Source organism: Leptonychotes weddellii, chromosome 11 (assembly GCF_054177405.1).
Source record: "Leptonychotes weddellii isolate Sample4059 chromosome 11, ASM5417740v2, whole genome shotgun sequence".
In the NCBI taxonomy this organism is placed as follows: domain Eukaryota; kingdom Metazoa; phylum Chordata; class Mammalia; order Carnivora; family Phocidae; genus Leptonychotes; species Leptonychotes weddellii.
The window spans coordinates 47,095,621-47,123,560 of record NC_138379.1 but is presented as its reverse complement, the minus strand read 5'-3'; the positions used below and the strand labels follow the sequence as shown (position 1 = coordinate 47,123,560).

Sequence of the window (27,940 nt, the reverse complement as noted above, 5' to 3'; positions counted from 1 at the left end):
GTTAGTCTGCTAGGGCTGCCATAACAAGGACTGCCGACCAGGGGGTTAAACAACAGAAATTTATTTTCTCACAGTTTTGGAGGCTAGAAGTCCAAAATCATGGTGACGGCAAGGTTGGTTCCTTCTGGGGGCTGTGAGAGATGGATCTTGGCTTTCCTCGGCCTGTAGATGGCTGTTTTCTCTGCATCTTCATATCACCTTACTCCGGATGTGTCTATGTTCAAACTTTCTCTTCTTACAATCACACTGGATTAGGGCCAACCTCAGTGACCTCACTTTAACTCAGTTACCTCTTTAAAGACCCTTTCCCGAAATAACGTCACATTCTGAGGTACTGGGTGTTAGGACTTTACCACCTGAGTTTGAGGGGGAAACACAGTGCAGCTTGTAACAGTGGAGAAAACCCAAATGTTGTCCAGCATTTTCTCTGTTTCAGATTTCCTCTCCCTGTTACCCTCCAGGATAAATGGCTTCTGAACATTTAGGAAGTTGGGGCCTTCTACTTTTGTAGCAGTGAGGGGAGATCGGACCTTGGCTTTGACTTCCATTTCTATGTCTACTCCTTTGCCATTTTCCCCCCCATGTATTTGTGAAGAAACTGGGTCATTAATCCTGTAAAAGTTCTCAGATTCTGAACCTAGCCAATTGTCCACGTTGTCATTTAACACGTTCCTATGTACCCTGCATCTCCTGAAAAGTAGTAGTTAAATCCAGGGATCTAATCTGACTGAGGTTGAGTCTTTTGGCAAAAATTCATAGTTGGTGGTGTGTACCTCCTTTTGCACCACATCAACGAGACATCACATCTAGTTCTCTCTCTTTTTTGTGATGTTATATTGGTCAGTGCATCCAGGTCTTAGGAGACTGTTCTATCCACCAGCAGCTATTGACAGTCACTGCCTAGATTTCGATAGAAATACAATGCAAGCTACAGGTATAATTTAAAATATTCAAGGAACCACATTAGAAGTAATCAGAAATGAATGAAATTATTTTCAGCAATATATTTTATTTAACTCGTTATATCCAAAATATTACCATTTTAATATGCAACCAATATAAAAAATTAATATTTTACCACCTTTTTTTGTACCCAAGTCTTTGAAACCCAGTGTGGTTTTATACCTGCAACACAACTCAATTCAGATGAGTCATATTTCAAGTGCTCAATAGCTACTTATGATATGATTACAAATACTGTTTAAGATTTCCTTGTAATTTTCTTTGTCCTTAGCATATGTCCCTCTTAAGGGTATACAGTGATACACAATTATTAATTCTAGGAAAAACAAAAAAGTTATGCAAGAAAGAAAATGTAATCATAGAATGCTATGTTACTGAAAACAATACTTTCAAGGTCATAAAAACGTAAGCACTGAATATTGTTTTACCCAGAAATTGCAATGGGAGGATGAGGGAAGAAAACTAAATCCTCATCTTTCACAGAGCGTATCAGTAGACAATGTCTAAACATGGAAGTAACTAGTGTTTTTGTTTGTTTTAGTTTTTTTACAGTCTGAATGTGTTACTGGCAGGAAATGGTTTTCTTTTTCTCCAGGCAAGTGTACGTTTCCATCTCATTCCCATGATATGAATTTTTTAAATGGTGAATTGTGTGCTTTATTTTTTTAAGTTTTTATTCAAATTTGTTAACCAACAGCGTACTATTAGTTTCAGGCGTAGAATATAGTGGTTCAACGCTTCAGCACATCACCGGGTGCTCATCGCGACAAGCGCCTTCCTTAATCCCCATCACCTGTTTCACCCATCTCCACCCCCCCCCACCCCCACCCCGGCAACCATCAGTTTGCTCTCTATAGTTAAGAGTCTGTTTCTTGGTTTGTCTCTCTTACTCTGTTTTTTACCCCCTTCGCTCATTTGTTTTGTTTCTTAAATTCCACATATGAGTGAAATCATATGCTATTTGTCTTTCTCTGACTGACTTATTTCACTTAGCATTACGCTCTCTAGCTCCATCCACGTTGTTGCAAACGGCAAGATTTCATTTCTTTTTATGGTTGAGTAATATTCCATTGTGTGTGTATACTACATCTTCTTTATCCACTCATCAGCTGATGGACATTTGGGCTCTTTCCATAATTTGGCTATTGTTGATAATGCTGCTATAAACATTGGGGTGTTGAATTAGTGTTGTTGTATTCTTTGGATAAATATCCAGCAGTGTGATTGCTGGATTGTAGGGTAGTTCTATTTTTAACTTTTTGAGGAACCTCCATACTGTATTCCAGAGTGGCTTGGACCAACAGTGCAAGAGGGCTCGCCTTTCTCCAGACATGACATGAATTTGACAATTCTCTCCTCCCTTCCCTGCCAGCACCACCCCCACCCCTTTCTTGGAGTCCAGCTTCTCTGTGGGGAGGAACTGTGGGAAATGGAAAGGTGTTTTTTACTTAAGTGGGGTTGTGATTTAAATGCTCTTTGGGTGTCCTTCTTCCCTAAAAACCCCCACTTGGACCATGTCTTCTGTTGGAGGCAGGCCCTCCATTGAGGGACCCTTCACCCTACCTGTGAGAGTTGCCCAGGAAGGTGAGGCCGAGGGCAAGGATGGTGATCAGCAAGGCTTCCTGAGGGGATTTTGAAGTGAGTCTTGGAGGAGGAGGAGACACTTAGCAGATGAGCCAGGCAGGGGCGAGGATGAAGACAAGATGCCTGGCATGGGCTCTGCCATGAGCGGAAGCCTGTGATTACTCCTCAGACAAGCCACACAGTGGCTCTGACTTTTCCAGTAGCCCAAAACATAGGGCCATTTTCTAATCTATTTAATAATAGGCAAGTACTCTGGTGTCTGCTCAGCTCACGGTTTTGGAACAAATGGACCCAATTAAAAGGCCATCAAAAGGGGATACAGAGGAAGAGGAAAAAGCCGTTGATCAAATCAACGCCCAGCTGCCCTGGGGCTGGTCTGTGACCTGCTGCAACAGAATCCTTGCTCCCATCCTGCCCTCTCCTCCCCCAGACACTGCCCCAGACCTGGGGACCTTCCTGCTATCCCTAGCGCCATTCTCCACCCCACTCAGGGACCTGTGGGTATGTGCCACCCCACTAGACCTCCTCTGGACTGCAGTCACTGCCTACCAAACCTTGCGGGAAAAATCTATCAGGAATCTTATTGGCTCTTCCTTCAAAATACATCTGGCTTCGGTCTGTTTCTCACCACCTCCATCGCTACCACCGGGTCCCAACCGCCATGATCTCTCTCCTGGCTTCCTGCGTTAGCTCCTTCCTGCTCTTGCTGCTCCGCTCTGGTTTATTCACAACACAGCAGCCAGATCCTTTTTTTTTTTTTTTAATTTATTTTAGAGAGAGAGAGAAAGAGAGAGCAAACGGGAGCAGGGGGAGGGGCAGGGGGACAGAGAGAGAGAGAGAACCTCAAACAGACTCCACGCTGAGCAGGGAACCCAACATGGGGCTCTATCCCACGACCCTGAGATCATGACCTGAGCTGAAATTAAGAGTCAGCTGCTTAACTGATTGAGCCACCCAGGCGCCCCTAGCCAGATCCTTCTAAAATGCAAGCCTAATTGTATCTCTGCCGTGATTTTCCGCCTCATTCCACGTCCTACGAGATTCTCCCCATCTCTGGCCTCCACTCCTCCTGCCTGCACTCCAGTCACTGCCTCCTTACACAGGCAGGGGGAACAGGTGTTTACTCTCCCCTCAGGGAGCCCCTCGGTTAACTCCCACTCCTCCTTCAAGTCTGCTCAAATGCCCTGTTTTGGGCCCCTCCTGAGGCTTCACCTGGCCATTCTCTTTAAAATCACACCCCCCCACACACACCCATTACCCTCTACTTGCCCACCCTCCCAAACCCTCTTTCTGCTCTGCTGTTCATCTTCTAGCATACCATGGAATTTACATTTAATTAAGACTGGTGTTTTTTTTTTTTGTCTCTCCCATCCCGCCTTGAATGTCAACTCCACAAGGGAAGGGTCTTTGTTTTTTTATTCACTGATGATTTCCAACTATCTACAACAGTACCTGGAATATAGTAGGCTCTTGGTAAATATTTGTTGAATAAATGGATGAATGAATCGATAATATTTTTACCTCAAAGAGCCATTGTGAAGCTTACATGAAATAATCAATTTGACCTGTTTTGCAAAGGAAAGGAATGAACATCTAATGAGTATCCACTGGTACTAGATAGTCTACAAAACAGTTTATAGAGTTTATCTCATTTATTCCTCATTACGAATAACCATTCATTCATTCATCCAACAAGTAATTGTTGTATACCTACCATGTGCCAGTCACCGTTCTGGGCACTGGGGATAAATTAGTGACCAAAATAGACAAAGACCCCTGTCTTCTGGGAGCTTTCACCCTAGTAGAAAGAGACAGGTAGTACCAACAAAATATGAATTTTATGATGAGGAAACTGAAGTGCCCATTAATCATCTGATTAATGAGTGGCAGAGTCAAGATTCAAATGGAAAAGCCCAAAGTCTCTGTGATTTCTAAGCATCATGAATGAAGGCACCTGGATTCAGGTGGAGGAAAAGTCTGTAGGTGAGGGCTGCAGGTGTAGAACAAAGCTGTGAGGGTGGGGCTTGGAGGGCTGGCTCACCTTTGTGCTTCCCACTTCATCCCCAAGGGCCCTGCACTTGGGCCTCCCCTTCCACATGACTGAGAGTCAGATGCATTTTACATACTAATGTGCTGGTGGGATCCAAATTACAGACATCACTTGGGCAGTGGGTGAACCCTGACTTCCGCTCAGATGCAGTCACAGGGGGTGTTAGGAGGACCAGCTGAGCTTGGTCACACCTCCCAGGAGGTGGAGTCCAGTCTTAGAAGCTACCATGTGAGGAGGAAAGGACTTCTAGGGGCATCCAGAGGTCCGGGGCTCTAGTGGGGGTGGAGGCATTGGAATGGGGCAGGGCTGGGGGCAGGTGCCTGAGAAAGTCCCTCACGAGGGCCTCTAGCCCCTCTCCCAAACACTCAGCTGTGTCCTCAAACCCAGAGCTTGGGTGTCTTCCTGACAGCCAGTGAAGGTGGGGAACCCCGTCTGGGGCCTTGAAGGTAAGCAGGAGGTCAAAGGGACACACAAGGCCAGAGGACATTATGGCACCGTCCTCAGGGACACCCCCCACCCCTGGAAGAACCAGAGAGGGTCAAGTCAGCAACTTTGAAACCTCAAGTTGGGAGGCTGCCAGGGGCAATGCCCCAAAGATGGAGCAGCTGGGTCTACCCCTCAGTCTTGCCAAAGCCAACATCTGGACATGGTGTGCTTCCTCCGAGAGGGGAAAACACCCACAGTGTGGCATTTTGTCCTGGCGCCAGAGCACACATGATGGGTCAGCTGGGGGCTATAGGGCTCTACATGGGGCAGTCCCTGAGAGCCCATGGGGGTGGGTAGGCTGGAATAGAGAGCTGAAATGTCACCTGCTCTCATTCTTTCACCCAGGAATCTCTTATCAGTGTGGGTCAGCGCCACCAGGAACACACCTGTAGCCAGCAAGCCTGGGCTTATTATTTGATGCAGCAAAGACTTCACACTGGGGGATCCCTGGGGTGTCTCCAAAGCAGGGAGTTAGAGAAGGATGCTTATAGGATCGTGGGGGGCTAGAGTTACTCAAAGGATGGTCTCTGGCAGAGATTGGTCAGAATTTGCAGAGCAGGGATTTGCTGGAGGGGTCAGCAATCCTGTGCTGAGAACACAGGAGTCCTCCAGCAGTGTTACTATTAGATCTATTTGTCTGTAGTCTTCTCTTGGAACTGTGAGTCTAAGGACATAGGTGTTTATAAGTGTGCGCTTAGTCTGAGATGGACAGCGTGGCTTGATCAAGCACTATTACCTGTTTTGCAAGTCAGGGTATGTTTTGCAAACTGTGTTCCCTGTTTCAATTCTCAGTCCTACTCCCACCTCGCACTCTCCAACAACCTGGCGGCCAGCAGGATCCTTTCCCTTTTATCATTCCACAGGCGAAGGTCTGGACCTCAGCCCAGACTCCCCCACCACTCCTGCGTCTGCAGCCACTCTGGCCACCAGGGGGCAGCAGGGAAGCGTCCGCGAACTGGGCACCTACAGCCTCGGAAGCACAGCCCAAGAAGGGAGGGGAGCCCGCGCTCAAGAATGAAGGAATGGGTCTGATGCTCTGAACTGCTGGGTTTGCTTCCCTTTGTTGCCAGGAATTCTGGGACCGGGGAACAAAAAGAGAAGGAAAATGGGGAGAGTGGAGGGACAGGAGCTGGGGAAAAGGAAGAAGAATGGGGAATGAAGGGAGTAGAAAGGGGTCCCCAGAGCTGGCTGCTGGGGATTTAGTAGTAAATTAAGAATAGAGGAACTTAATTGACTTGGGCCATGAAGCACGCACACACCGGGTCCTCTCCCCACTCCCCGTCTCTCCCTGCCATCCCCTTCCATTAGTTTGACCTCCTGGCAGCCCCTCTTCCCTCTGCTTCCTCCAGGGTGGCTGTCCACCCGAAGCTCTTCTGTCTCTTAGGTATCTACTTGGTATCTGTGGGGGCTGCCCTTCCGCCTCGGCACTCTCCCTGGAACACAGATGTGACAACTCAACACACACATAAACACACACACACATTAGCACAGGCTGTGTGGTGACCCATGCAGTAGGCTTTGATTTCCTCCCCCACATTTTGCAGTTGCTTTGGTCACAAAGGCTGGTCTAACAGTTTAATCCCACAATGAGGTGGGACTTTTCATGTGGCTGCTGATTTGGAATTTGGCTCCAGGATATAAATCTAAGGATACACAGGGGATAAAATACCCTACATTTGAAAGAAACCCCAAAACAACTGGGCTCAGACACCTTCTCAGAGTTTATTACCCCAGCCCTCTACCACCCTCCATGCTGTCTACAAGCTGAACACTGGGCTCAGTGACCTTGAAAACATCCCTGCTTTTGTGAGTTCTGAACCAAGCCAGGTGAGGGGTGCTCTCGGAAAGTCACTCAAGAGTCTGGGGCATATGAGTTAGAGTCTCAGCAAGAAAGATGGGGCACACTCAGACTGGGTGAATGAAGAGACTCTTTACAAAGGTGTGGGCTGGTGTTTGGAGGGCTCCACTCGGAGGCGCACTGTTGGTCATGTTGTCCTAGCGAGAGAAGCAAGGACAGCAAGAAAGGACTGTGGCAGTCCTGGGGATGGTATACTGGTCCCTTTCCTCCTCACCACCTTGCCTGACATCCAGAGGAGAGAGGGACACAAAGGAGGGGTGAGGTGGGTCCTCCCAGCACGGGGGAAGAAGAGGGGTGGGCATTAAATTAAGTAGGGCTTGGAACCTTAAGCTGGAATGAACTTTGTTACCCACAAGTGACTCAAATATTGGGAGTTTGCCATTTAAACAGTTCATGGATGGGAAAGGGAAATCAGACATGGAGTATACTCGGCAGTACTGGTAGGAAAATAAAATAGCTGTGTTTGGGCCTTCCTGCATTCTCACTGTTCAGTAAGCTGGAAAAAGAAGTATTAGCAGTTCCATTTTATAAAGAAATTGAATGTGTGGTCATGGAGCTGGTGATGGCTGAGCTAGGCCAGAACCCTGCTCCTCCTGCCTCAACTTCCCTGGGTCCCCCAACCTCCTTCTTTCCCCAGAGCCACAACTCGGTAACCCTGAATTCAGTGCAAGCTAAAGCCACATTCGCGAAAAACAGGACTGAAGAGAGTGCCCCAGGTTCCCAAGATACACCCCCTTCCACCCTCGTCCCTTAGGCCCCTTTCCAGCATGCCCCGCTGAGGTCCTCCAAGGGGAGTTCTCAGAAGGCGCATGCGGTGCTGATGAGGGCAGTGGAGGCTTCACGGGCCTCGCATCCAGTCTCCATGCTGACTGCTATGTGGCCTTGGGCAAGGCACAGCTCTCTCTGGGCCTCTCGTCCCTCTAAGCAGCCAAACCATCCCTGGGCTCCCTGCCAGGAGGGAAAACTGATTCCAACCGGCCCTGTCTTCCAGGGTACTCACGTGCTGCTTCACAACAGCCTTCGGGAGTTAACAGCCCCGGGAAGCCATGTCAAGTTGGGGAGGCCCAGAGGGTAGGGGCAGGGAAGATATTTTGCGGCGGGTGGGTCTCCCGGTCACTGCTGGACAATGGTCCAGGGCAGCCATTGTGCCGGGAGTGGAAAATCCTTTTCTGACTCCATCTCCAAGAGCTGAAAATAGTCCAGGGTGAGCCCTTGGGGACTGAGTCTGGGGCCATGAGTGACTGGCCCAGCCCGGCCCATTGTTCCTGGCTGGAACAGGACTGAGACTGGACACCTGGCTGAACGAGAGCCAAGACAGAGGCTGGAGCTCAGGAAGCCTGTATTGGAGGAAGAGCGGCTGGGCAGAGCCAAGCCCCATGGCAGACGGGAAAACTGAGGCCCAGAGAGGCGAAGGGATTCACCAAGGCACATGGTGCACAGGGGAGAGGAGGAGGAGAGCTTGGCTTCTGGGGTTCATCTGCCCTCCGCTCTCCACCCCCCACCAGCACATGCCGCTTGGAAAGGCAAACACATCTCTCACCCTGCAGTTCAGGCACTCCTGGCCAGACTCCACCCTCCACCTGCAAGGGGCGGGGCCATCGGACAGCGGACCAGCTCCGCTCCGAGCCCCTGTGGGGTGCCAATGGTGTCGCTTTACCTCTCTGTCGCTTGATGCCAGGGGAGAATCACTGCCCACTCCAGTCCTCAGAACTGAGAGCCCAGGGGGTTGGGGGAATGCCTGGGGGGGAATGCCTGTTTGTTGTGCCTTTGCTGAAGATCGAGGTGGCTGATGTCCTAACTGAGGCAGGGACAACCAGGTCATGGGAGGCAAGGGCTCCAAGCTCCAGAGGGTGGCCCAGAGAGGGCAGGCGGGCAGCCTCCGGTCACACAGCAAAAGTTACCCATTCAATGCCTGCTCTGGGTCCTGGCAGCCTGGGTCTCCGGGCTCTTGGTTGAACTAAGAAGTAGTTGTAGCACCCCACGATGGGGACCATCAGTTAGGGAGAAATGGCTGTTGCCATGGGCGAGTGGGAGCTCTCTGGTCCACAGGGGCTGGCTCCAGAAGCTTGATATCAAGGGCCTCCCTCCCTCCTCCTCCCCTTCCCCCTCTTGCTTCTCCCTGCTGCCCTCTCACGGCCTGGCATAGGCACGAGGTGCTGTAAACACACACAGGCCCATGGGCCTGAAGGCCACCCAGTGCCAAGGGTAGACCCGCTTTCCTCCTCCTCCTCCATCCTGGGGTCACAGGAGGCCCACTGTTGCTCACTGGCTGGACATTCCTTTCCTTCAATAATGTATCCTAGTGTGGTTATATATTACATTATGTCCACTCCATGAGGGCAGGGTCCAGCTGGTTTACCTCTGTATCACCTTGGCACCGTGCCTGCCCTGTAAATGCTTACCAAGTGTTTCGTGCATATTGATCCAATGCCCTGCGTGGGAGGTGGTACGTCCTCTCGGAAATGAGAAAACCAAGGCCCTGCAAGATTCAGTAACTTGCCCGAGGTGGTACAGCTGCAGGAGCAGAGATAACTTTCAGACAGAGGTAGTACGGGCATCGAATCTGTGCTCTCAACCCCATCCCCACCACACTGCCCCTTTCATCTTGAATCCCACGGAGGGTTGCTTACAGACCCTCCTGCCCAGCAGAGGTTGCAAGTGGCATGGGATGCTGGAAAGGAACTAATCTGGGCATCTGATGGACTCAGATTCGATCCTGACTCACTCCCTGATTGCCTGTACAGCCTGGAGCAAGTCCTCACTTCTCAGAGCCTGTCCCCTCCTCTGCTAAATGGGGATAATAATGTCTCTTTCACACAGTTGTGGGGAAGAATAAATAATAGAGACGAGAGGTGCCTGGGGCCTGCGTTAATACACGAGTACCCTTCCTCATGAGCTTGACTCTGAACAGAATAGCTCGATCTGTCATGACAAGGGTAGTGGCAGAGGGGTAGCTTTGGGGGCCTAACCTCCCTCCTGGGCCCTGGAACACCTGCCCCACAGGGCAGAGACCCCCTGTGTCCCAGGGCCCCGTCCTGGATGCACAGAGCTCACCAAGACTAGCTCCTCCCCCCGCACTGTCCCCCCTCTCCTCTCCTATGCCCCTGGCCTCAGTGCCACGGCTCCGGCCACCAGCTCCATCCACCGGGGTGGGGAGAGCTGGGGCAGTGAGGGTGATGACAGGAATCCCACAAAGGCATCGACCTGAACTAAAGGGAGCAGAGCAGCAGGGACAGCCTGAGCCCCTGGCGCACATCCAGGTGCCACGCTGACCTGCTGAGTGACCTTGGGCAAGGCCCCACCCCTCTCAAGTCTACAGCTAGGCTGGATAATCCCCGGGGTCCCTGTCAGGTGACTATGCCCTTTCACAGTGGCCTTCAAGAGTCAACAGCCCCAGGACGTGATGTCAGGGTGAGGAGGTGGGGGGGTTGGGAGGGAGCACGGAGGCCCAGTGAGTAAGAGGAGATATTTTGAGAGCAGGCAGGTCCCCCCACGTCACTACTGGACAATGGTCTGGGGCTGGGAGTGGAAAATCCTGCTCTTACTCGGGCTGAAAATAGCACAAGGCAGGAGGGTCAGGAACCTCACCCGCTAGGTGGATGGTTTGGGCCCTGAGCAGTAAGGCCAGACATCCACATTGAGGGGTCAGGCAGTCTGACTGGGGCCCAGGGGTGGAACCCTGGGCCTGTCCCTGGTTCCCTTAGAGTCTCTCTTTTCCACCTCCACCAGTGTCTGCCACTGGATTAGATGGTGAGTAAGGCTCTCCTTTTCCCTAGGTCCTTTGTCCTTAGACATGTGCAGGCGGCTGGTTCAAGGAAGGCTTCCTGGGGCTAGGCCATAGTGTTGGCTCCATGTGCTGTAGGGCCCTGGGTTCTCAGGGTCTCCAGGACAACTGCTTGAGGAGTAGGTAGGCAGGACATGAAAGGAATGGGGACTAAGGGTACTTGGGCATTTGGTGGCCACAGCCCTACCCCCAACCATAGATGCACACTCAGGAGTCCCCAGAATCACGATGTATAACCTCCTGCCTCTGGGTCTAAGCAGGGCTGAGGGAATCAGAGCCCAGCATTTACACTCTTGGGTGTAATCTTACCTGGGTATGGGGTTCCTATAAACTAGGATGGGGTCCAGCCTGAGCAGTAGCTGGTAGGAAAGAGATAGGCTTAGGCCTGCAGGAAAGGCTCAAGGACAGTTTGCAAAAGATAGTCACAAAAAAGCTCACAGGGACTCTGGTTACATTAACAGAAGTATAGGACCTAGAATATGGGAGGTGAGCATTTCACACTACTTTGAGCAGGTCACCCACATTGCAATGCAGAGTAATTTTCCTGGATCATGGCTTGTGATGGGTCCCCGTTGCATGAGGGAGCTGTGGAGTTAGACTCTAAATAGAGAACCCTTGGGGGATGCCCCATTCTGACAAAGTAGAATGGGAAGGGTGAAGAAGTCATAAGAGGCAGGTGGAATTTGGGTGGGAAAAGAACCTTCTCTCAGGCAGAGTGGGCCGATAGGGCAAGGGGTCTCCCAGAGGGAGAGGGAGTGAGTCTTTATGTTTGAGATTAAGAGTGAGGCCTGTCAGCTTTGCCCTACTCCTGCCCTAAGGCTGAGCTGGGCCCTGTTCAGCTGAGCTCTACAAATCTCCGCAGTGGTCCTGGCTGGACCCAGAATCTGTCACAGGTGAGAAAGATCTCCCTCACCCGAAGCCCTGACCCAGGCTGAGCACCAACTATTATGCCATATAGCCGGATCTTCCCAAGAGGCAGAGGATGGGACAGGAAGAGAAGTGAATCTCTCCCATACTTAGCCCCTGCGCAAAGGAAACCTCAGGTAAAGGCAAGGAGGGAGCCCTGTCTTGGTATCCTTGTGACCCACCCCCCAGCCTCATTCCTGCTGTGAGCCTGGGTGCCGGCTGCCCGGCCTGCCTCCAGTTCCTGCTTAGCCTGATTTCCTGTCCCCATGTCTTTGCCCAGGATGCACCCTGCCCCTGGATGTTCTTCTCTGATGAACTGCTTTCCTCAGAAGCTACAGCTCAGGAGTGTCCCCCGCTCCAGGAAGCCTCCCTGACCCCCTGGTCCACAGCCCCAACCACTCAGCATTTTCCATGGTGTGCTGGAGCATCTGGGACCTGCTTGCAAAAGCCAATTGTTAAATTTTCAGGAATTTTGCGAGGAGGCTGACATCACATTAGTAGTCTGAAATTGGCCAAGGCAGGCTATTTGCACCATGGCAGTCGGCAAGGCTACAAATAAGGGGTTCCCCTCACCCCCTGGAGAGCCAGTTAGATGGTTTAACATTTACCAGCACGACTGGTCATAGCCATTAAGCCCTCAACTGGGGGATCCCGGGACAGGACCCCATCTCTCTCCTGTCTTCTGTGGCAGCTAGTGGGAAGGCAGGCGGCAGAAGAGTACAAGTTGGAGAAAGGACCCCAGTGTGGATGGTGAGAGCTTCTTAGGCTGTATCTCCATCCTCAAACCACACAATAGGGCACAGCGCAGCAGGCAACAACTTTAGTAGAAGTTACAGCCTCCAACTGGCTCCCAGCCCAGGGGAGCCTCCAGATGGGTTTATGACACTGGTTCCCTGACATTACGTTCATCTCTCAGGCTGGGGCTCCTCCTCAGAGGTGTGTCCACTGGGGCATCCAGACCTGCCCTAGACCCCTCTGTAGGAAGCTCTGGCTCGGCCCTGACCCCTTACCAGGGTCCTTCGGTCAGCCTGTAACCCTGCCCCTCCTAGGGGCCTCAGGCCCAGACTGTGACCTTGGTAAGTCACTTTCCCCTCTGGGCCTGTTTCTCCATTTGACTTGATCAGGCTGGATACCCTGGCAGGCACAGCCAGCTGCTTATGTGGGAGTCAGGCCAGGGGCAGCATTGGCCCCTTACCCTTGCCTTTCTTGAAGCCTTATTCCCCAGCTCACACATACAAATTGTGACTGGCGTCATAGGAACTGTTGAGATCTCTGGACCGCAGAGAACATTCTGAGCCCCTGCCAAATGACAGAGCATTGAGGTCATGGCTCCCTTGACCATCAGGCATGTGTCACTAATGGGCCCTATCTAGGGAGACCATCCCATCTGAAGAAGTCCTAATCCCTACAGCACCCCCCCCCCCCATATAAACTTGCACAGGCCTGAGGGATTCAGGTCCTACAGCCGGATGTCCTTAGTGTTCTCACCATCAGCTGGTGTGGACTCTGTCCACCTAGAGTCCTCACTGCTGGTCAATACATCTTTTGTCCTCTTGATGTCAGTCCTGTCCGACCTGCGCAGGCCCCCTCTGCGGCGAACCGGGGCAATAGGAGAGGGATCTGAGGGTGGCTTGGCATCTCGGGCAAAGCGCACGAGCCTCTGCCCCGCCAGGAAGTAGAGCACGGGGTCAAGGCAACTGTTGGCACTGGCCAGCGGCCGGGTGATCTTGTAAGCCACGTTGACGGCGTTGAGGGTGTGGCAGCTGAGGTCCAGCGAGCGGAAGGAGTAGTAGAGGGTGCGGGTGACGTGGAAAGGCAGGAAGCAGAGCGCGAAGACGGCCAGCACCACGGCAATGGTGCGCACCGACTTGCGCTTGGCCCGCGGCAGGCCCCCCGACATGCCATAGGCCGGCTTCAGCAGCCGCCGGGCCATAAGCACGTAGCACACCAGGATGACGGCGAAGGGCACGGCAAAGAGCAGGCCCAGCATGACGGAGCTGTAGGCCACGAACTGGCCGAAGAGCTCGGGCGCGGAGGTGTCGTGGCAGGTGATGCGGCCGCCCCGCACGCTGGTGGTGACGAAGTAGAGCACGGGGGACTGGCAGGCCAGCACGAGCACCCACACGGCGGCCGCCACGCGGCGGGCGTAGTGCGCGCGGCCCCAGCGCAGCGAGCGCAGCGGGCGCAGGACACCCAGGCACCGGTGCACGCTGATGCACGTGAGGAAGAGGATGCTGCAGTAGAGGTTGGTGTAGAAGAGGAAGCGCACCAGCTTGCACAGCACCACGCTGAAGGGCCAGTGGTCGCCGTGGGCGTAGTAGTAGACCAGCAGCGGCAGGGACGCGGCGTACAGCGCGTCGCACACGGCCAGGTGGAACATGTACGTGGTGGACGCGTTCCAGGTCTTGAGGCGGCACAGGAAGACGTAGAGCGCCGCGGCGTTCAGACACAGCCCCAGCACACACACCACGCCGTAGGACACCGGCAGCAGCACGTACTTGAAGTCCTCATTGAAACGGCACTTGTAGCCCAGCTCGTCCCCTTCCCAGGAGTCATTGACCGTGCCGTTCCAGCGGCCCAGGCCTGTGGCCATCGCCCTGAAGGGGGGGGGGCGGGGGGAAGAGCCGTCAGGGTCATGAAGGGCTCGGGGCGCCGGGGGGGGGGGGGGGGATAGGCCTGACACACCCACCCGACTGGGGCCATGAGGGGCCCCACGCACCCACAGATCCCCTTGGTTCAGATCTGCTCAACCACCTTCAAGGCCTTTGTAGCCATCTGACCTCTCTCCCTGGACCCAGAAGGCCCAGAACCGTGAAACCCTAGAGCTTCGAGAAGGTCTGAGATCCATGAATATCAGGGCCACATACCTCTAAAACTTCAGAACAGGGGTAGGCATACTACATCCTGAGGGCCAGATGCAGCCCACCCGTCTGTTTCTGTTAAAAAAAAAAAAAAAAAGCTTGATTGGAACACAATCATACCCATCTATTTATGAAGAGTTGAACCGTTGTGACAGAGACCATATGTTCCCCAAAGCCTAAAATAGTTACCATCTGGCCTTAAAAAAAAAAAAAAAAGTTTGGCGACCCTGCTCTAGAACCTCAGGAGCACAGAATTCTAGATCGAGGATCCTGAGCTCTAGAATCTGAGGAGCTGGGGGTCCCAGAGCGGTGTCATCTCAGATTCACAGAGAGGGGCCTTTAAGGATGGCTGGATCCACCTCCCACCCAGTGCCCACTGCCTGCTGAGGCATTTCTGGCCACTGGGCAGCCCCTACCTTCCGGGAGGCATTAGAAAGTTCTCTCCTTTAGGGGCGCCTGGGTGACTCAGTCAGTTAAACGTCTGACTCTTGATTTCCGGTCATGATCTCAGGGTCGTAAGATCGAGGCCCCTCGTCGGGTTCTGTGCTGGGCATGGAGCCTACTTGGGATTCTCTCTCTCCCTCTCCCTCCATCCCCCAACCCCCTCTCTCCCTCTCTTAAAAGACAAAAAAAAAGTTCTTTCCTTTAGCTCATCTTTCCACTCTCTAGAGAGGCTCTGGCCCCATGCCTGGTATTTTGGCATTTGAGGGGGTATTTCTAAGGGTCTCCCCCGTTAGTCATTCATTCACCTCTCGGCAAATAGTTTTTAGGTACTCCTATATTCTGGCATTTTCTGCATTTGTAAGTGGCAGTCTGTTCCCTGGCCCATGAGGCTACCAGATGGGACAGTGACCCTCCTGAAGATTCCAGGGAAGTCTGGGACAGAGATGGGGATGGGAGCAGAGGGGGACTTCTTTTGTGGGGCAAATTCAGCTTCTCCCAGGCCTACCTAGTTTCTCTTCACACACCACCACTATCTTGATGATCTTTTACCTCGTCCCTGATCCAGGGTGAGGAGGCAGGGAGATTCTGTGGTGCCAAGTTGAGAGGGGGGCAGTTCCCCCTGCCAGGGGGAACTCTGGCCAGGGTTGGCCAGCTGGGACCCCTCTTGCCCAGAGCCAGGCCTCAGGACCCTGCATTAAAGCATTTCCTGTACCCGACCCCTGCTCCATGCAGCTCAGTGCTGCCTCCACCCTCCCTGCCTCCAGCCTCAGTTCCCCCCAATCCAGAGGGGTCTTTGTAAAAACTAAGTCATTCCTTTGCTTGAAACCCTCTGTGACTCCTGCCTATTCTCAGGCGAAAACCCTGCTCCTCCTCGGTCTGGTGCTGGAGGCTTTCATAACCCAGCCTCTGTCAGCCGCACCAGCCCCATCCTCTGTGACCTGTGGTTTCCTGGATGCACCTAACACACGCTCCCAGCAATAGTTCATGGCGCTCCTTCAACCTGGATTCCATTCACACACCTCACCTCCACTTGTTGCAATGACAACTTTTTATCCTTCAGCACAGCAAACTCCAGTGGTTAAGAACCTGGCCTCTGGAGCCAGACCACCTTTGTTTCCTCATCTGTAAAATGCGGCAATTAACCCACATCATACAACTGCTATGAGGACTGAGTCACTTGATTTGTGTAAAATGTTTGGAGCAGCGCCTAGCACAGCAGGGACACTGTGGCAGTATGAGCTACACGGCTCAGCCCAGGTGTGGCCTTCTCCTGAAATCTTCCGGAGGCTCTCTCAGGTCACCAACGGGGGAGGCTGTGCGGCAGGGCAGAGTGGCGGGCCAGGGGAGTGACACTAAGGCCCAAGCCGGGGCCAGGCCTGGGGACCCTGAGAGGGGAGAGATCTGGAAGGGTTAGGGACAGAGGCCAGAGAGACTGGCCCAGAGGGAGTTTGGGTAGGGGAGGGGCAGGCGAGGGAGGCTGGCAGGATGCCTGGAGGAGGAGCAGGTGTGGGGGGAGGGGCACTCGTCAGACATGACAGTGCCTAGGCCTGGCAGGTCTCTCCTCTGGGTCAGGGCCCTCTCCCCCCGCCCTGCCCCTGCCCCTGCCCACCCCAAGCCATAGTCAGTGTCTCCACACAAAGATTTTCTTGCTAATCACTAAGGGTGGAATCTCTGATTCTAGTGAGCGGGGTGGAGACTTCCCCAAGTCTCTCATGAACCGAGGAAGCTGTCCTTTCCACCTGTTTTAAGATATCCTGGCCTCCACCCTCTCAGGCCAGCTGGGGACTCCATTGCCGTGGCCCCTGTCCAGAATGACCCTGCCTGCCCTCTCCCTCCGCTGGCTGGTCCACCAACCTGTGAGTGCATCTTTCCTGCCCCCCCAGCCCCTGCTTATGAAGACAGCCAAATCCCCAGCCCTCTCCCTTGGCCCTCTGCTCTGCCTCTCCTCACCCCCAATGCCCTCAGGGTCTCACTCCCAGCTCCCTAGAGACCAGCTTCCACCTACTTTGTCCAACACCACTTGCCAGCCTCTCTGTGCCCAGTTCTGGCTGGCCCTGCCTTGTAAGTGACCTGTCAGGCTTCCCTGCCTTTGCTCATGCTGTTATTTCTGCCTGGAAAGCCCTTCCAGAACCCACTCACACTGTACCTCACCTTGCTCACCCCTCCAGGCTCTTCTCAAATGTCACCCCATCTCTGAAACTCTCCCCCTCCACGACCTCCAACATTCCTCACACCCTGTTGGGAATCTGTCCTTCCACCCTCTAACCCAACACATTCCAGGTGCTCCTAGAGGGCTGGGTCCATCTGATTCTTTTCTCTGTCCCAATCATCCAGCAAGAGGCCTGATCCAGAGCAGGTATGATATGAATGAGAAATGAATGAATGAAGCAAGCACAAAAGGATATAGGAGTCCAGAGGAGGCTGAGCTTTATGACAGTGGCCCTCCTTTCCCTTATTCCTCTCAGGGCCTCCCAGAGTTGTCCTGACACAGATTTCTCAGCTGCTGACCCTAGGTGGCCTCCTGGGAACACTCCTGGGGACCAGCTCACCTGAGGCCTGCTCCTGGCTCCTGCCCTAGACAGGCACCTGGACTGCCTCTCTTTCAAGAGCCCTGCCCTTCTCTGGCCAGGCCAGGGAAATGCCAGGGGGAGAGGAACTGGACCTAGGCATTCTGGAGGTAGGTCAGCTGTCTGAGCCAAGCACATTCTTTTATCTCACTCATCCTTGGCTCAGGTCAACCCTGGGTCGGTCTGGATCAGGAGTTCCTGGTCCTGGTGCCCCCTACCCCCAACCCCTCACTTTGTAGGGGCCAAGCCTGGGCTGAACAGCTTCCACGCAGCATCTTCATTTCCCCCCCCCACCCCCACTCCTCAGTAGATGCTGCCATAGAGGTTAAGCTATTCGTTCAAGGTCACACTGCTAGGAATTGGAGAACGTGGGCTTGATACCAGGGCTCTCTGGCTCTGAAACCTGAATTCATCACAGCCTGGGATGAAGGAGCAGGGTGGGGATCCCCCCGACTGAACCCCGGTCAGGATATACGCGTGCACAGGTGAGGCTGCGCGAGCCTCCCAGCCGTACCTGGTCAGCCCCTGCTCTCAGGCAGGATACTCAGCGCCTGCTCGGGTCCCTCACTCAGGAATGCGCAGGCCTGGACCAGGATGCAGGGAATTCTTCAGGAAACAGGAGAAACAGGAAAAACAGGTGCCCTGGCCTGGGACTGCACCCAGCTTCTAGCATTTCTCAGGGCAGGCCGTGCTGTGGGCTCTGTGGGAAGTGGAGACAGCATGCACTCTTGGGCTCCTGGTGGCAGAAGTCAGCCAGGCAGGGCCCTCCCAGGCCTGCTTCTGGTGTGCGCTTGTCCCAGTAGGAGTGCACTCTGCCCACCCACACTCCCTAGCTGTCCACCCTCGGCTCACGTGGGCCAGGGCTGGTTGTTCCCAGTCCCCCTCCCCGGGCAGCCCCTTTCACAGGAGTGTGGCTCGGCTGGGGAAGGTCTTCCCCACATCCTGCAGAGCTGAGCTGCGTCTCCAATGCCCCGCCTTCCGTCCTGGTCTGTGCTTCAGTCCCTACAGTAGCAGTCGACACCCTCCTTGCCTGGTATCCACTGGACAGTACTTACGCCAACACACTTTTGCTCAAGCTATGCCTCTATCTGGAATCCTCCTCCTCCCTGTCCCACCTCTAATCATTCCCCCCATAGGTATTATAAACACACACGAACACACACAGGCATGGGCGTACCCAGATACCCAGAGACATACACAGTCACATTCAGATGTATACACAGCATGAGCACACACACATACCACACACACACACACACCGTCCTAGACAGGGCCTAGAACAGCCTTTAGAAATCACCTGCACCAAACTCCCATTTGACAGAGGAGGAAACTGAGGCCCTGTCACAAGATCTCACCAGAGGCCAGGGACAGAGCCAAGACTGAACGCAGGCCTCCTGGATTCTGACCCCGGCTCTTGTCTTGTCTCTGAGGCCCTCACACACACCAGGCACAAGGTGTCATTGAGGGAGTGGTTACCTGGTGGAGGGACCCCTCTGGATGTGCAAGTCCCAGCACCCACCAGAACCTCAGACTCATCAGAGGAGAAAAAGGACATCCCCCTCCTTTTTCCATCTGCTTCATTTCCCTACAACAGGGGAGTGCGTCTGAGACAGCTAAAGCCAGGTCCCTGGGCTGGAAGCAAAGTGCAAGCATGGGGGGCAGTGAGAAGAGAGGAGGAGACAGCTGGCTGCGGGAAGGGGATAGGAGGTGTGGCGTGGGGAAATGCCCCCAGGCCACTGCTTTCCTAGCGCACCTTGCCCCAGGAGCCTCAGGCTGACGTGGGGGCAGCCAGCCGGTAGCCATTTGCCAACCTGCTGAAGAGTCCAGTGACCAAGGAAAGAGCTTCACCTTTCACCCCACTCCACCCCATCTTCTTCTCCTTAGGAGATGCCTTCACTTAACAGACAAAGGTGGAGCAGAGCACTTTCTCAAGGCCATTCCTCCCATTTCTGAGAAGGATCTCTACTATCCATCCTTCCATACTATAAAACTCTAATATATCCTTGACACTGCAGCTCTCTCCCAACCGCGTGTAACCCACTGGTCACTCACCAAGCCCTATCAGTTCAACCAATGCAATGGCTCAGACAGGCCACTGTGCCCCAGCCCATGGCCTCAGGCTTGTGTTTCTTCTCCAGACCACTGCACCAGCCTACTCACTTGTCTCCTCGCCCCCACCCCGTCCCTGCAGTCCATCTTTCATACCGCAGTCATGGGTCTTCCTAAAACACAAATCTGACCATCTGCTATTGAGCTCCCTATTGCCGTCAGGCTAATGTCCAAGCTCCTGAGCCTGGCATTCAAGGCCCTGGCTGACCCGACCCCTGCCACCCCGCTAGACAACTCTCTCTCTCTGCCTTCAGCCTCATCTCATCTCAAGCACAGCAAAAGCAATCCCATGGGATAGCAATCCCTATCTTTGCTCAGGGATGCCCTCCCTTATCTTCTAACATATATATCATAACAAGAGTGGAGTGCTTTCTCTGTACCAGGTCCGTATTAGGTAGACCTCTTCTCATTTAATCCTGAGAAGCTCGGAGAGGCTAACTAATCTCTCCAGGATCACAAAGCTAGCAAACTGCAGTCTTGATCTGACTTCAGGAGCTGTGCCCCTGATCACTACATCTTACCTTCCACAGCCCAAATCCTCTGCTCCAGGAAGCTCCCCGACCAGCCCTCTTTGAGCCCCATGGCTCTGCCTGTCTGGTCAGTTTTCTGCCAGAGGGAACACCCTAGTGTTCTAGGACTCTAGGTACTAGAATCTACTCTTCCTGGTATCTCCTCAGAGTGAAGCAGCCCTGATGGTTATTGTACCCATCACAAATCAAAACAACAACAGCAACAACAAACTAAGGCCGGAAAGGGTCGCCCAAGATCTCATCCAAGGTCACCAGTGAGTGAGGGGCAGACCACCTGCCCCCTCTACCTGGCTCCACCCCTATCTTTCTCCTTGTAGCCCCAGGCTAGTTAACTCAAAGCCACGAGGAGGGGCTGAGGCAGTTTCCAGGCTGGCTGCAGACTTTCCAGGGTGGTTGGACAACATTCCAGCTTCTCCACTAGGGCAGCTCCAGAATGAATGCACTGCCCACTCCCCCGCCCACCTGGCTGGCCCTGTCCAGCCTGGCAGGGCAGTGTGACATCACCACTCTGGAAACCCCTGCAACCTGCCTCTGCTGGGGGTGAGGTGCTATGAGGGGAAACAGAGGACCTGGACCCAGAACACCACTGAGGGGCAGGAGAGGACAGGTGGGAAATCCCAGTTCTGCCATTCCCAGCTGTGGTACCTGGACAAGTCTCAGCTCCACGACCGGAGTCCCAATTTCCTTACAATCTAAGAAGAGCACCCACTGCATAAGGTTATTGAGACAGTTAAAGGAGATGATTTAGACTCACTTTATGAAATAATTTAAAAAGATATGATTTCAGCAGGTGGGGAAGGCAGGGAGGATGGGAACATCCCAGGAAGACAAGACAGGCAGGAAACCCACAAAAATCATGGGCAGAGTAGCAAGGTCACAGCCAGCCTGGCTATAGATCAAGTTTCCCACCCTGAAGGCCATCCTCAGAAGGGAGGACAGTCCAGGGACCCCCTGCAGGAACTAGACCCCACTATACTCCTTAATTCACTCACCCTTTACAAAGGTTGCCATTTCTATGCCTGTCCCCATGCAGGGCACTTGGGGACTCCAAGGTGGGTTGGACCCTTCTGTGATCTCCAGGAGCTCACTGTCAAGGTGGAAAGTGTAAGGGAGGATGGGGGAAGGCCCAGAAACAGGCAATGACAACTCAGGGTGATCAGGGCTGAAGGAAGCAGAGGCACCAGGGTTGAAGCAGCCAAGAGGGTTCCTAATGGGTACTGGGGGCGGGGTGGTCAGGGAAGGCTTCCTGGAGGAGAGGACACCTGACCTGCATTTTGGAAGATGGAGAGGAGTCAGGTGAGTGGAAAGAGAAGAGAAGCAGAGTGAGCAAGAGATCACATAGTATGTCTTGGGAACTGACAGTCATCCCTGTGGCTTGAGGGAAGCAGAGAAGGCAAGGCTGGCTAGGAGGACACGAAGGATCTCGGAAGTTATTCTCCACCACCCCCAACAAATATACCCCACAGGGCTGAAGGCCAATAGTCTCCCCACTTTGCTTGGTGTGCTTTCTGCACCACAAGCACTGGGGCTGGTCTGGGGAAATAGCTGAGGGGTAACCTCAGATGTTATCAGCAGGTGCCGTTGCAGTGTGAAGACTTTGCAGCCTCCCCCAGGAGACCCTTGGGTTTGGCAGCCCCTTTTGGAGGTCTCTCTCCTTCTTGGAAGCCCCTAGAATCCTGGCTGTGGGGGCCATGCACTGGGAGAACATGTGAGTATAGGTCTCAGATCAATCAGGCTGGCCTCCCATGTTACGAGTCAGCAGGCTGAGACCCCTTAAGAGAAAGGGCCTTACTCAAGGTCTGGTGTTCTAATTATATTTAGTGTGGGGCTGGGCACCCTCACCCCCAGCCCTAAGCAGGACTCCAAACTACCTGTCCTTCCTCGACCCAGCATGGCCCAGCCCAGCCCAGTGCTCTAGAGACACACTGCTAACCTGAACCAGTTCAGAACCACAGTGCCCTGGACTCCACCCTGACCTCTCACATCCAAATGCCTCTAGCCAGGCTCAAGAAAAAGAACCCTGGGTTCAGGCTCCAGCTTAGAACCACACATGCTGTGCAATCTTGGTCAAGTCAGTTCCCTTCTCTGAGCCTCGAGTTCTTCACTGATCAAATGGGGAGAATCACCACCACTCTATCAGACAGCTCCTAAGGAATGAGTAAGACAAGGGGGCAGGTGGTGCTCCATGCAGCTAGCAAATCCTGCTCCTGTCCTGATGTGGGGGCTGCGTCTACCTGTCCTAGCAAAGAGACACAGGAACCCTTTTCACCAGGGGGCCCTCCTGGGTAACCAGGAGGGGGGCAGAAGTCATGGTCAGAGTAGGCAAGGAAGGCTCTGGGAAGGGGCTGTGGTCAGGTCTGGAGAGAAGTAGGAAGGGTCCAGCTTGGAAGGAAAAGGGGTGAATTGGAAAAGCCAAGGTAGAAAATAAGTACAGAAGTATAGAACAGGATACAAGTAAGTCTGTGATTCTGAGACTCTCTCACTCTGGGTGCTTCCAGAATTCTGAGTTCATTGGTTCTGACAGTCCAATTCCAAGAGTCTCTGGCTCTAAGTGTTTCTTCAGCTCTGTTACTCACTGCTTCTGACAGCCTTTGGTTTTGAGATTCTCAAAACCACAGGAGTCTGGACTCTCAGAGCAATGTAATCATAGATCACTGTCCCTGGAGCCACAAAGTCTCAGCAAACACTTGCCAGTGTCCCCATGTGCCCAAGCGCAGAGAGACCCCGCAAACCCAGACTCAGATCAGACTTGGTCAGGAGCTCCACTCTGGATGGGGAGAAAGACGCAGACATGGACTAGGTCCACTTGGGTGATTAAGCCACGACCAAGGGAAGCCCAGGAGCCACGGAGCCCAGGGGAACTCCTAACCAGCCTGTGGGGGCTGCCCAGAGGAGGGGTCATTTGATCTGGGACCTGATGGAAGATTAGGAGTTTGGCAGGTGGACAAGAAAGGGAGGAGGGCACTGAAGGCAGAAGGAAGAGCGTGTGCAAAGACTTAGTGGTTTGCTAGTGTGGCCCTCGGGTCATGTGAGACTGGTATGGAGGGGTAGGTGGCACAGAATGTGTGTGGGCCTGAGGGACTCACATGAAAAGGCTTGGATGCCAGGTTGAGGAGCTGGGCCTCCATCCTGAGGACAATGGGGAGCCATGGCAGGGCTTAAGCAGGGAAGGACACAGTCAGAGTGACCTTGACAGTGATGGTGCCACATGCAAAGTGGATAGAACAGAGGGGTCTAAAGGGAGGGAGACCAAGGAGGTCTAGTGAGAGGCACCGGTCCCTTAGCCCTGGATTCTCTGAGAGACGGGGAGCATCCTTGCTGGCCCACAGCACAGCCATAGTAAGACTCCTCCTCCCACAGCTGGGGCTGGGGACGCTGGAAGCCAGAGCAACGCCAGGAGCCTCCCCTGAGGGGGGGGGGAGAAGAGAGGGTCATGTGGGCCCCAAGAAGCTTGAAGGAGGCCCTCCTCCCATGCTCCAGGGCCCAAGCAGTATGCTGCCACCGTAAACCCAGTGCCAGGTGCCAGGTTAGGGGCCCAAGGAGGAAGCAGCTGCCCAGGAGGGCCCAGGCTGCCCACCCTCCCGTCAGGGACTCTGGCTACTCACCCTGGACCAGAAATACTCAGGCCTAGGAGATGCTGTAACAGGGGAGTGGAGGAACTCCTCTGCTCAAGCACCAACTGTAGCTCCCCATGGAGCAAGGCCCTCCTCTTCCACTACACACGCACTTCCACACGCTCATTCATTTCCCAAGCACTCCCTGGCACCTGCTCTGTGCCCAGCCTGTGCTGGGTGATATGGAGGGAGAGAAAGCAGGCTGGTCTAGTCCTGCAACTGACCTCTAGGATGAGCACAGAGGTCAGGGAAGGCCCCACAGCCAGCCTCGCCCCGTCAGGACCCGATGGCTGGGAGAGGCCAGGACTGAGGACCCGAAGGTAGCCAAAAGGAAGGTGTGGGTCAAAGAGTGCACCAGCCAGGCCCACAGGAGACAGTTCAGGAAGGGAGAGGATTTCACTAGGAGAGCCTCCACCTTTTCTCACCGGATCAGCCGGGCTTCCCTGCTCCTGTGAGCAGCATGGTTCATCAGGCCACAAGCAAGACCAAAAGTCACGTTTTCTGGGCAAGATTCAAACTTCCTTCAGCCTGAAAGCCAGAGCTACAGGCCTTACTCAGATGGAACTTCTGTCTCGAACAGGGAGAGGTAAGTTGGGTCAGGGAAGCAGAAGCCCTAGCTTTCACCTCGGCTCTGTGATCTTGGGAAGGAAACTCAGCCTCTCATTCCTCATCTGCAAAATGGGGGTAATAATTCCTCCGTCATAGGGTTGGTAGAGGATAAAATAAGGAACTTTTATAAATTGTTCCTAGTAAGCTGTCTCTGCAGAGGGGGCACAGGGGGAGGAAGGCAGTCGGTAGTTAAAATTCCAATAACTAGTACAACCCCTTGTTACTGCATCCATGTTCTAGTATCTTCAAAATGCATTTAAGTCTCTGAATATCACATTTCTCCCTGTGCATTGCACTCCACCGCTTACAACGCCCTTTCTTGACTACTGTCTTAAGAATCGTCATAGCAACCTTGCATTTGAAGGTACAAGGATCATCACGTCCAATTTACAGATGGCAAAACTGACACCTAGAGGGGCACGTGGCCTCTCTAAGGGCTACAGCCAGGAAAGAAGCCAAATCAAAGCATTCACCCATGAGGCCTTGGTGATTTCTCGTACTCTTTTAACTGGTCCTTAGCGGCTCCGGAAGCCCCAGAGCCCTGTGCATCCTGGGCAAGAAGAGGATAGGAATGGAGGGGTCATACCCTCACTCTGTAGCCCAAGCCTGCCAGCCATTTATGAAGGTCGCCTAATGTGATCCTCCAACTCCTCTGGCTAGACCCCAGGACATTCCAAGGCAGGAAGAAGAGGAGGTTGACAATTCTTTCATGCGGTGGCCTCCCCAAGCACATACTCTCAACACAGCACCTTACCAGTGCTGGCCTCCTTTTAAAGGCTGGCAGGGCAGGAACTGCCCCAAGGTCACCCAGCAAGTTGGGGGAAGAGCTGGGATGGGATCAATTGCAGGTCTCCTGGCTCCCACTGGGGGAGGGAGAGTCCTAAGTGTCCCCATATTCCTCACCCTGAGCACCTAAGGGCTGAGGGAAGTGTTTGGCCGAGGGATCAAGGGCTCAGAGTATAAATAATGCCTGGATGGTTCTGGTGTCGCTATCTGACCTCCTTGTATAGCACTACTCAATCCATTCTCCACCCGGCAGCCAGAAAGATCTTTCTGAAATCCTGCTTTAACCATGGATGTTCCCTGTCCATAAACATTTCATGGCTCCCTGTGGCCTTCAGGATGAAATCAAAGTTTTCAGCTTGCACACTCTGGGTCCTGTAGTGTCCCAGAACACATTGTTCTGACAACCTATGTCACCTACCTCAATGACTGGATTCTAGTTTCCTCTACTTTGTGATGACACAGAGCTCCACTGTAGACATGCCTTCCCTGGAAAAGATGGGGGGATGGGGGCAGGGGGGCAGGGGTGCAGGGGTGCAGGGGGGCAGGGGATAGGGGTTGCTACTGCTCTCTCAGTTCAGCTCAGCCCCATGCAGGGTGCTGGCAAAAGAGAAATGAGCAAGAGCCACTTTCTGCCCTCCAGGGGGCCCCAGACATCTGGACCCAGAGACCATAACAGTCCAAGGTGGAACCAGGGCTGTCAGCACTGGGACTTGAAATAGTCAGAAGAGGCTCCAACCGGGGCGCCTGGGTGGCTCAGATGGTTGGGCGTCTGCCTTCGGCTCAGGTCATGATCCCAGGGTCCTGGGATTGAGTCCCACATCGGGCTCCCTGCTAGGCGGGGAGCCTGCTTCTCCCTCTGCCTCTGCGTCTCTCTCTCTCTCTGACTCTCATGAATAAATAAATAAAATATTTAAAAAAAAAAAAAAAAGAAGAGGCTCCAACCGAACTGTGGGATTAAGGAAGGCTCCCCCAATGAGGGGAACTCTGAGCTCGGCCCCAAGCCTGGGTAATTCTCCAACTGAGGAAGATGAGGCTAGGAGGGCATTTCAGGCAGTGCTACATGCGATCACTAGAGGGTGATGGGTCAGGCAGGAGAAGGGGCTGGAGAGGTTGGCAAGGAGCAGTTCTTGGAGGCCCTGAGTCCCAGGTTAAGGGGTTCAAGCTGGGTCTTGCTAGCCCAGGGAAGAGAATAGCTGAGATATGGGTTTCAGGAGGTTTCCTCCAAGGACTGATCCCACTGGGATACCCAAGCATTGGGCCTACCCAGAAGGACACTGGTACTGAACATAACCCACACCTCAGCAACTCAACAGCCCTCAAGTTCCATAGTATTATTGATCCCCTTTCACAGATGAGGCCACTGAGTCTCAGAGAAGGTCACACAGTGGCCAAGGCAGGACTGGAACATAGGTTTGAGTCTCCAGAGAGCTTTTGTGGGCCCTGTCTGCTTAAAGAATCTCCTTCCCAACCACTCCCACACACAGATAACTGAGACTTTACCAGGGCCCCACCCTAGCCTTCAAAAGCTCCCCATTATTCCCGCCTAGAGCCCCAAACAAACCGGGCACCTCAGGCTGCTGGCCCAGGGAAGCTGAGGATGCCATGCTGAAAGGAACAGCGCCACCAGCCCCACAGACCCCAAATTGGAAGTTTGAATCCACAGCTGGGCCTGGCCCTTGGGTCTGGCTCCTGGGGAAGGGGGGGGGGTGGCAACCCGCCGCGGACAGTTGGGGAGAGGAGGGAGGGCACTGCCTTTCTTCAATCTGACCCTGCCTACAGCACCGCCTTCCAGATTAAAACTCCCCTGAGAGAGGCTTAACTGTCCTTCCAGGCCACTGTCCCAGCCCCCCACCCCCACCCCCGCCCCGCCCCCAGTTTTACGAGGCCCCGGCGGGATGCGCGCCCAGAGTGCCCCTGGGTTGAGGGGGCGCAGCCGGCCTCCAGGGGCTCGCGGGTCTCCGGCGCGCTGGCCCACGCCTCGGGGCGCTCACACCAGAGCACGCACACAAACAAGTCCCGCAGGTTCAGCTACCCGACCCGCCGGGGCGCACGCCCTGCCCCACTGATACTCAGACTTTCCCAAAGACGCCGACACACACTCACCGGGGTATCCGATCGCGCTCCCGGAGCTGGACGCGCCGCTGGCGACGGAGCCCGACCACGGCCCCACCGGCGCCCTCGCACGGCTCCGAGCCGCGCGCCACTCGGACGGCCACGCGCACGGCTCCGCGGGCCCAGCGCCGAGGGGGCAGCCGCCGCGTCCCGGGCGCGCCTGCCGACTCTCCCCGCCTCGGGTCCCTCCAGGCGGCCGGCCCGGCACGTCGGCGGGGCGCTCGGCCGCCCGGCTCCCGCCGCCGCCGCCGCCGGGACCCACGTGCCTGGAGCCCCGCCCGCCCCGCCTATAGCTCCCTGCCCAGGCCCGGGCAGGCCGGGGCGGGGCGGACTCTGGGCACAGCCTGGCACCGCCCCTCCCACCAGGACGGACCCCGCGCCAGGCGCGCGGGGACACCGCGGCGATACGCGTGCAGCGGGAAGGCGTCGGCGGCGACTGACCTAGCGCCTGGCTGGACGGAGGCCGCCCGCCTGCCTCACACGAGATGTGGGCAGGTTTTCAGAGACACTAAATTGGCGGAGTTGGTCGGCCACCTGTGTGGCTCCTGTCGCTGCGCACCGCGAGACCTTTCAGCGAGCCCGCGCCCTCTCCTGCCAGGTACCTGCTCGGAGCACCACGCTGAGAACTCGCCTCCCTGGCTTGTGACCCGGAGGCAGAGACGGGGGAGGGTGTCCCC

At 54.3% G+C, this 27,940-nt stretch overlaps 1 protein-coding gene across 3 annotated transcripts in view; it reads right to left on the bottom strand.

Moving 5' to 3' along the window:
* Nucleotides 1-45: 45 nt before the first annotated feature.
* P2RY2 (purinergic receptor P2Y2) overlaps nucleotides 46-27,940 on the bottom strand; it is a 33,707-nt gene continuing 5,812 nt past the window's right edge. Inside the window, exons 1-4 of one of the 3 annotated variants that reach the window (XM_081798786.1) lie at nucleotides 27,255-27,348; nucleotides 18,018-18,203; nucleotides 14,499-14,567; nucleotides 46-14,228 (exon numbers count right to left, since the gene is read on the bottom strand). In XM_081798786.1, coding sequence (XP_081654912.1) covers nucleotides 13,091-14,224 — 1,134 coding nt within the window. In that variant the 5' untranslated portion in view covers nucleotides 14,225-14,228; nucleotides 14,499-14,567; nucleotides 18,018-18,203; nucleotides 27,255-27,348 and the 3' untranslated portion in view covers nucleotides 46-13,090. Of the gene's footprint in view, nucleotides 14,229-14,498; nucleotides 14,568-18,017; nucleotides 18,204-27,254; nucleotides 27,349-27,940 lie in introns of those variants that run through there. The other 2 variants (XM_081798787.1, XM_081798788.1) reach the window with 2 other exon arrangements.